At 40.4% G+C, this 9,650-nt stretch overlaps 1 protein-coding gene across 1 annotated transcript in view; it reads right to left on the bottom strand.

The window, feature by feature from the left end:
• Positions 1–970: 970 nt before the first annotated feature.
• Positions 971–9,650, bottom strand: part of ak5 (adenylate kinase 5) — a 104,922-nt gene continuing 96,242 nt past the window's right edge. The window contains exons 12-14 of the mRNA XM_026149065.2: positions 7,295–7,411; positions 6,738–6,932; positions 971–1,710 (exon numbers count right to left, since the gene is read on the bottom strand). Coding sequence (XP_026004850.1) covers positions 1,642–1,710; positions 6,738–6,932; positions 7,295–7,411 — 381 coding nt within the window. The 3' untranslated portion in view covers positions 971–1,641. The remainder of the gene's footprint in view (positions 1,711–6,737; positions 6,933–7,294; positions 7,412–9,650) is intronic.

The raw sequence follows: 9,650 nt of genomic DNA, 5'->3' as shown, positions 1-9,650 counted from the left end.
ATATTGGCCATAATGAGGCAGTCCTGTCATTGATGCTGAGTAATTGAGTCTCTCCCAGAACCTGAATGAAAATGTTAACTGTAAAATATTTTTTATTGCTGTCAATTAAATCTTAAGTGCTTCTTGGTGAAGCTTTTTCTCGTGCAAGTGTTCTATAGACTTTCTTCTGCAATTTCACTGTGGTATGAAACACAGGAAATGTCCTTTTGCAGAATAAAGCCATGCTGGTGACCTTTCACTGGGAGAGAAGCACTTTGTGTGACAGCTAATTTTCTGCCTCTTTCCACCTGCTGGAACCAACAGTGCTGATATTTTGTTCTTCCTGACCCAAGTTTGTCAGGAAGATGTGAAAGTGCTTCTTTTTTTCCTCCCCTCTCGTCATACTTCTTACATGTCCAAATGATCTTTCTGTGTATTTTAACTGAAACGCTAAACTCTTAAACCAGGGGTGTAAAACATAAGGCCCGAGGGGCGTAAAAATCTTTGGAAAATAAGGCAGGGTGCATATATTTTGGACTTTTATTTTAATAAGTTTTGCATCTTCTCCTACTGATAAAGACCTCCACCATGGCCATCCGTACTACACCAAAGTAATTAACAGATGCTCAGTAAAAAGTAACAGGATATTTTCTGTGAATGAACAGAAACGTTTCCTGAAATTTAACATGCATTTCTTACAATTTAAATTCAACTTTCTTTCATTTACAGCTGCATTTCTTTATCATGTTGAAAAACTAAAAGTTCTGTTAAAATTGCACTCCTTTTTCTTATGTGTAGATATCTCAGAGATTAAATGTGTAGTTAAACTTCTTTATCCTGACAGAAAGGGGAATTTCACCTGTCTTGACCTGTTACACTTATCACTTAATTGCCTTTTTGTTGTGATCCTCTCACCAGCAGATGGCGCTGTCAGCTCAGCTCTGATGCTGCACGCTACACACCACACCAAAGGACACTCAGAAATGCTCCATTTAGCAAATGCACTGGCTTTATTGAATGTTAAATACCAAACCACGCACCTGTACGATGAGCTTGGAAACATACAAATGCAGTAATCTTAATACTCTTTATTTGCTTCTGTTTTTTTTTCCTTTTTAAATTTAATGCACAAAAGGCAGTTAAGCTTAACTTTTAACTCTTGCATGCTTGTTACAATAAGAAGCAAGGTGCTGTGCGTGAGAGCACGAGTACACACTGACATTTCCACTTTGTAGTATGGCAGGGGGAACCTTGCTCAGCTCCTCTGGTGGGAAGGTGGCGAGATTTCACTTCCAGCATGCTCTCAGTCACAGCAGGGACTGCTATTTTTCTCAGTACAGTTATCTGCCTTGGTGTGGCAGTTGGCAGCATATATTGAGGTTGATTTTACAGAGAGAGACAGAAGAGGGGATGGGGTTGGGGGGATGCATTTTTGTGAAGCAGAATGTGACAACCAGGCGCTTTGTCAGTGTCAAAAAGCAGAGAGAGAGAAGTTTCACTGATTGCAGGTAAGACATGCATACCACTGGAGTTCAATGAGTCTGGCGCAGGTGTGAGGTTATGCGAGTGAGTCTCCTTGGGGTGACGGCAGAGAGAAAGAGAGAAGGTCTTCTTAGATGGACCCTCCTCGACTGCAGAGTTTGGGGTGTGAAGGTGTAGGTATCAGAAGCCAGACTCCATCGAGCGGCAGATCTGGGCGAACACTTGGTCCGGCGACCTCTCGGCATCAATCTGCAGACGGAGACAAACCGGCTGAAAACGAGGCCTTTTCTCAAACCACCAGCAAGCCCACATGCAGTTGAGGACGGCAGCCTCACAGCAGACTGATGACCTCATTACCTGATGTGGCATTTAAGCACCCACCCACACGCACACACACACACACCTGATGTGGCATTTAAAAGTTCAAACAGTAAATTTATTAAAGGGGCAGATCAACCCTGAAAGGAATGCGTGTGATTTTCTAATCGCTCTCATGTCAGTGGAAACAGAGAGGCGAGTAAAACTTCACAGAAAGTTGGTCCTTCCCTGCATCACTGACCTTAAACACAACACATTTCAGCATCTTGTCCATCTCAGGTGAAAAGTGTATAGTCATTTTTTGGAAATGTCTGACTTCTCTTGAAAATAAAGGAAATAAAAAGCACTGAGGGCACCACAAAACGAGCAAAAAACTAAAAAACTCAGCGTCAGTGTCGTCATTAGAAGTTTCACGTTCAAGCTATTTTCTTTCTACCAAACTACACCCGCCAAACATATCACAGCGGGTGTAGTTTGGTAGAATGTGTCGAAGTGTGTGTCTACCCAAAGATGACAGGTTTTTGACAGGATGACAGGATGTGAACATTAATGGTTTCCCCCTCGGCTGAGCTGCAATGTCCTTCTCTCGGCTGGTAGAAAGAAAACAGTTCCTACGTGGAACTGCGCTCCGAGCACCGTGAGACGAGTGCAATTTATTTCAGTTATACTCAGGAGAAGGCAGACATCTCTACAGCTCTGCAGCAGAGAATTAGAGCTCCTCTGGTAATGCACAATTGCCTCCAGTCTACGTGACTTTTTAGTCGTTTTCTCCACTAAAAAACTTTCCATCTATCAGAGAAAAGAAGCTCGTGACATTGTGACAGGATGTAAACAGTAGCTGCACACTTCCTTTGGTTGGCGGGCGTAGTTTGGTACAAACACAATATTTCCTACATGAAACTACTTGCAAATAAGTTTGTACCTTTTTTTGAGTAACTGGGAGACATTGCTTTGAGCAGAGCAAGGTGAGTGACATATGCTTTTATCATATCTAAGAGAAGATGGACGTGTCCATGGTCTATGCCTTCAAAAACGAGCCGCTCACACCTAAAACAATCCAGACACAGGGTGTCAAATTTACTTTAGCTCATGGCTCAATTTGATCTAAAAAAGGCCAGAGCAGAAAAACAATCCAAAAAATAAGCATCACTTATAAAAAACCGTTTACCAGATTTACCGCACACTCAAAAAATGACCAGAAAACAGATTATAGTTATTATTTCTTGATAAATGTTTTTTTCTCATTCAGTTAATGTTGGGAGAAAAAGATCATGAACAGCCTGAGATGTCTTTAGTAAAATAACACAACATCACCAGTTTTTCCCACATTCATCGAGTCGACTGTCCTGCTCTACATGTGGACTTGCAGATTACAGCAGAAAGGAACCCAAAGAAACAACAAGTATTTTCCATCACTATCAGTCAATTTGTCTACACATAGAAACAACTTATAGACATTTTTATTGTGTAGGAGGGATTATTAAGAAAATACAGTCGTTAAAGACATTTTTGAGCCATTCAGTGGCTCCACTGGGACTCTTTGACAGCCCGATTTTGGCCCTCTCGGCCTGCATGCTTGACACCACTGGTCTACATGGATAAATCGCTCTACAAGCCTGAGGATAAACCATGGTCTGTATAAAAGATGGATCTGGCTTCTGGGTGTGAAAAGTGAAGCCAACAAGTGATCGTCTGCCAAAAGCCGATCGCTTCTGTGTGTTTTTAATGTGTAATATCTTTGCTTATGTCCACAAATAGGCTGTAGTCAACAGGACTTATGAAGATCTTCTTATTGCATCCACTCTGTGTTCCACATTATATAATTAATCCAGTCCTTAAAACATCGTTATAGAACTGTTATGTCGTATTTCTTTTTGTAATTTCTGCTGTACTCTTGACTAGATATCTCTTTAAAAACACATTTTTAATGTCAATGAGACTTTTTACCTGGATAAATAAAGCATTTATAAAAATAAACTGGCAAAAACTGATTTCAGCTTCTATCCCTCTGACAGGAATGCTGTTTCCCACATAAGCTGACTTGATATCATTCATAACAGAGATTTTGAAGACATTATAGGCAAACATGCCATTTACAACAGTCTAAATACTGGTAATCATATTTGGCAAATAAAAGAAAAATCAATTTTTGGCACACCTTAAACAATTTTTTAAGGATTATTTTTAATCCTTAAAATAGGGCGATCGAGGGCGTCACTGATTAACGACCTGCGACTAAGTCATTAGAAAATGAATGATGCTGAAAATGAAAATACTCACAAACCAATGGGTGACCGTATGGTAAATATATGCATCGTTTATACTGTTTATTTGAAATGAATTTGGATACCTAAGACTAAGACTAATGAACCTTTACCAGCACAGCCGTGAAATCACGTGACCCTGGACACAGCTCACCTAAATGGAGAGCAGCTACCTTTTACCTGCTGTGACAAACCAGACTGCCTGCTGTGAAAAAGGTCCATCAGCTCCCCTGTTTCTGTGTATCCAGGTGTCATCAGTGATTATCTTTCACCAGCTGGGTTTTGTCCAACTTGTCATTGGCTAATTCAAATCTTGGCGAACAAATCAAGTGGCAAAGATTTCTGTGAGCAAAGCAAATGCAAGGCTTTTCCAAAAATGGAATAAACTGCCAATGCCAATTAACTGAAGCTAAATCAGAACGGAGCAGCAGGAGGAATGGGAAGAAGAGCTGGAAGACGGACATCAACACGATGTCGGAGCGGAAGGGAAAGTTGATTAAAAGGATTTGGTTAGGTCACACTAAACAGAGCTAATCATTACTTCCCACTGTAAAGCATCCAAATGGAAACACTGATGTCTGCTAACACAGATGTATTTGCCAGGAATATGTAAATGAGAATTTTAAGGACTCACACTGAACAACCTTCACACAATATTGTTTTGAAACTTACACCATCTTCAGCTATTTGTAGTTAAAACATTTCTGCATTTTTATTAGGAAGCAGTAAGCGGTCGGACATAATCTGAATACAATTCACTCTTAAAACAGAGGCTCGCCTATTTGTTCTTCCACTCGATGACCCTTTCAGCTGTTGGTATTTTGAGACATTTGAGTAGAAACGTGAATATTATTTATTTACTATTTAAAGCATGCAGGCTGCAAACACACATTTTCCACACAGGATTATAAGACTTAGCTGCAACAGAGTTAGCTTCTAGTTTTAGGTCACTTTTTAAAAAACCTTTAAATTTACTTATTGTAAATTCTATTGTGCTTTGTTTCTGTTTTCCCAGCTTTCACTATTATTTCTTTTTCTCTTTTTATTTAATATGTATTTTTCTATGTTACGCTGTCTTCTGAGGTTGCAGATTGAGACAGAAGTAAGCTTGTTGATCTCATAGATTTGTTTCCCATCTGTTGGCCATTAGAAAGAATGCAGGTTTAATGCTGTTTTCACTCCCTCTGTGTTTACCACAGCAGCACGTCTAGTTTGTGTTTTGTGCTGTCTCCCTGTGCTCTCTGTCTCTTTTCTCCTTCCTTTATTCTATTCTTTCACTCTCAACCGGCTGCAGCAGATGGCTGCCCCCCCCGAGCCTCGTTCTGGTTTTTCTTTCTGTTCTGTTTTTAGTTCTGGTCTTTGTTACCGTCTCTGTTTCCTGCAGTTCTACCTTGGGACACTGCAATGGACGGATTGAGATTATACTGCTGCAGTTTTATGCTGGTTTCAGCTGAGTCTTAGATTTCTTGGCACAGAAGGATGACTTTGTGGATCTTGTCTCACATCTATTAAGTAAAACAAAATCAGCACCAACTGAAAGATGGATGCAGATTTGTGCAGGGGGTCTAGGGCTCCTTCTCCAGGAAACTTTGAAGCAAAACACATAACTTAAGCCCTGTTTACCTTTGTGATGGAAATTTTTGGAATAAAAACAAACAAACAAAAATGGTGATTTAGAATTGCCCTGGCGTTTTCTTATTTATCCCTTTGGATCTTTTATGTTTTTACTCAGGAAGGCAAATGAACATGTTCCAAAAATGGCACCACCACCCCTGATACCTACCCCTAGGAACTGGCAGAATAATTAAAACATAACTGCCTCAGTGCACACATAAAATGGATATCTTTGTAAAGACAAAGTCAAACACTTCAGATGAGAGAGGGCAAACTATTCACACAACCCTTGCTTTTATTTAATGTTTTTTAACCACAATTTAAAAATAACTAAATTAAAGTAAACATGAACGAATTAGTGCACAAAACACAGAATAAATTATATTATAAGACGCAAAAGCCTTCAGTAAACATGAAGGTTGGAAAGCCTGTTTAGATAATGTAGTCCGCATCTAATTGTTTGGTTCTGTTTCCAGCGTCATTAATACAGCACCCAATAAATTTCAGTATAAAATTCAATACTCTGGGATGGCACCGTTAAAACCAAGCACATTAATATGCTATTCACATATAAATAATTTTGAATTATAATGCATAATAATACAAACCACTGTTACTTCTGTCTAATGCAGTCTTTTGATCTAAGACAGGCTTCTCTCTGGTGAACTATGTTTTCCTTTGTTTTCCTCCTCTAAGATCATAGAGGCTGGCACGCTTGTATTTTAAAAACAATCCTCGTGATTATTATTTATCCAGCATGTCAAATCTGAGCTGGTTGTATTGAATAATACAGTAAAGTTGCAAACTCCAGTCATGCAGGACAGTTAGACTCACATATGAGAGATAATGAAGTGATTATTGGGAACTCTTCGGCTGCTTTTCTGTGAGTGAGAACATCCCGGCAAACGATTTCCTTTTATAGATAAAAGAGCGCTGGGAGATGTTTGAAGGACATCTAAGTGTAAATGGATTTCCAGCCTAGACGAAGTGGATTTAAACTGGATTTGTTCCTTTAAGGAAAGTAAGCCTCCATATGGAATTGAACCTCTAACCCTTACAGAGTTGGCTTCCCAATCTTACCGTGTGCAGAAGCCTCTTGTGTTCGTAGTGAGCCGCCACCGCCTGGGTGTCGCTGCAGAAGCTCTCCACCCTCCTGTGCAGGACGCTGTCTCTGTCTGGGGCGGCCTGGAAGCCGGATCTCCCACGACACTGCAGGCGATTGGACATGGTGTCGGCTGAGCAGTTCAGCAGGAGCACTGCACTGGGTTCCCCCATCTGACACACACAACAGGTGCAGTTAGAAGTTAAAAGCAGGAACTTCCCCTTTAACTACATTCGTCTGCAGGCCGGCCTTCATCCTGAATGATCCGCAGTCCACATTTCTATGTGCATTCATTCTGATCACTTCTTTCCTATTTTCAAATCTTGTTTTCATACCCTCTTCGTACTCGTATGTTAGCACTGAATCAGACTTAACTAGCATTCGTCACAGTGACGTGCGACTCTTGTGATTCCTTCACTTTGCTCAGACTGAACTTTTTGTGCATACACCACGACTCACGGCTGACTTTCCCCCTTCTTTTATTCATGCTTCTGACCACATCCCGCTGTCTACTCCATCAGCTTTGTGCTCTGACCTTCGCTTCGTACTCCTCCGCCTGTCTCAGGTCTCTGGGGAAGCCGCTGATCACGAGACCTTTTCCCTGCCGTCCTGACGACACCACCGCGTCACACAGGAGCTCCAGCAGTGTGTCCTGCAGATAGCACGCACACACACAAACACAGAAAGAATGATTTACCGTTTATTAATGATTAATATATAACCAGAAACAGCCATATATATTCCCTGCAATTTTATAACTCAGTATATTGAAGTATAATGTGCAGTACACATCTCCAGGGCATCCCAAAATGATATGAAAGAGCTCATATTTTATTAATGAATCAATTGTTTACTTTATGAAATGTTAGAAAATTGTAAAATAAACATTCCAAGAGCCTCTGTTTTTTTTTCTTTTTGTTTAAATAAATCCACCAAATTCAATAAAGGAGAGGAAAAAAATGCAAATCTTACTTTTCAGATGCTAAATCTAAAGCCATGTTTGACACAAAGTATGATGAGATATTGCTATTATTTGTTAAAATATTCTTTGGCACACATTAAAAGAAACTGCCACATGGATGAGGAGTCAGTGGTAGATGTGACACATGGGAAAAACTGGGTGCAGATATGATAAGAAGCACTGGAAAAATATGGAAAAATAAAAAGGCTTCATCAGGAGCTGCTTGTTTTTCCCCCTACCAGCCCCTTTGTGGGTTAATCAGCCATGTATGAATGCAGGCCTGATTACAGTAAGAGTAATATGATTCAAGAATACACACTGTCCCTGTGGCGCCACTCCCGGGTCACTGGTGCCAATATGCAGGGCACTGACCAAATAACAGAAATCAAAAAATACAATCTAAAAATGACAGCAGAACCGAACCAGCACCTGTCAAAATATACGAAAAAATTATAATTAGGAAGGAGGAATGGTTTGTATTTGATTCTGCAGATACACGTCCATTTAATCACCTCTGTTAAAAGTGTTAGCATAAAACACAAGGCCACTCTTTTTAGAATAGATAGCTGTCTATTGTTCAGACTCCATCCCCGAGAATCGATTTAGTTCTTTTTAAACGTTCACTTAAAAGTTGGATATGTAACTGAACACCTTTCCAAACACCACAAAAATGGAATTTTCATGTTACTAATGCAAATTCATTGAAAGGAATTTCATGGATGGTTAGCAAAACCACAGATTTCTTTTCAAACCTAAATCTTCACTTGGAAGTTAACTAAAAGACTCAATTTCATATAAATCATAAAATAATATTATATACAGGGTCTGATTTATTATTGGGTCTCACATTATAAGTACTGTGTCTCAGTAAAAGTATATATTATAAGTTCAAGCTATGTATTGAATTTGGAGCTAGGACAGCAAGCAAGACTCATGTGATGCAGTACTGAGCTGCCAGTCACTTCTTTATAATCTGTGTCGAAGGAGTCAGACTTTCTGGTGATTTTCTAAAAAAATAATCTTGATCAACGGTTTTCCAGGCTTTCAAAGTTTCTTTGGACATTGGTTCCTTTTTTTCCTTTACTCATTTTCAGACTAGTCTTTGTCCATCCATCCATCTGGATGCAAGATCTTTAACTATCCCAGCTGGCATTAGATAGAGCTTGGAATTGCCAGCTGTTGCAGGGCTAACACAGGGAGACAGTCAACAATTCTCACCTATACCAATTTAGAGCAGGGGTGTGCAACTCCAGGCCTCAAGGGCCGGTGTCCTGCAGGTTTTAGATGTGTCCTTGATCCAACGCAGCTGATTTAAATGGTTAAATTACCTCCTCAACATGTCTTGAAGTTCTCTAGAGGCCTGGTAATGAACTAATCATTTGATTCAGGTGTGTTGACCCAGGGTGAGATCTAAAACCTGCAGGACACCTTCCCTCGAGGCCTGGAGTTGCCCACCCCTGCTCTACTCTCTATACCAGGGGTATCCAACTCCAGTCTTCGAGAGTTACTGTACTGCAGCTTTTAGATGCATCACTACTCCAACACAGCTGAATCAGATGGTTGGATTACCTCTTCAATATGCCATCAAGTTTGGCAAAGGCCTGGTGTGTTGGAACAAGGACTCGTCTAAAAGCTGCAGGACAATAGCTCTTGAGGACTGGAATCGGACACCCCTGCTTTATACCCACAGCGGCTGAGTGGGTTGTATACCAAATTGGAGGTCCATGACTTGATCTCCAGCTCCTCCAGCCTGCACGTTGAAGTATCCTTGCCAATATCCTGAACCAATTGTGCCGCTTGTTCGAGAAAGCGGTTAGACTTTGTGTACAAGGTAGAAAGGTGCTGTATATACTAGTCCATTTACCATATGCGCAAAACACCATGATGACTCTTCATGGTTTGGGGATGTCAGTGGTGTTGGGCGATCTTA

Source organism: Astatotilapia calliptera, chromosome 18 (genome assembly GCF_964374335.1).
Source record: "Astatotilapia calliptera chromosome 18, fAstCal68.1, whole genome shotgun sequence".
Taxonomy (NCBI): domain Eukaryota; kingdom Metazoa; phylum Chordata; class Actinopteri; order Cichliformes; family Cichlidae; genus Astatotilapia; species Astatotilapia calliptera.
The sequence above is the reverse complement of the archived record's forward strand: the minus strand, read 5'-3'. Positions and strand labels throughout refer to the sequence as shown.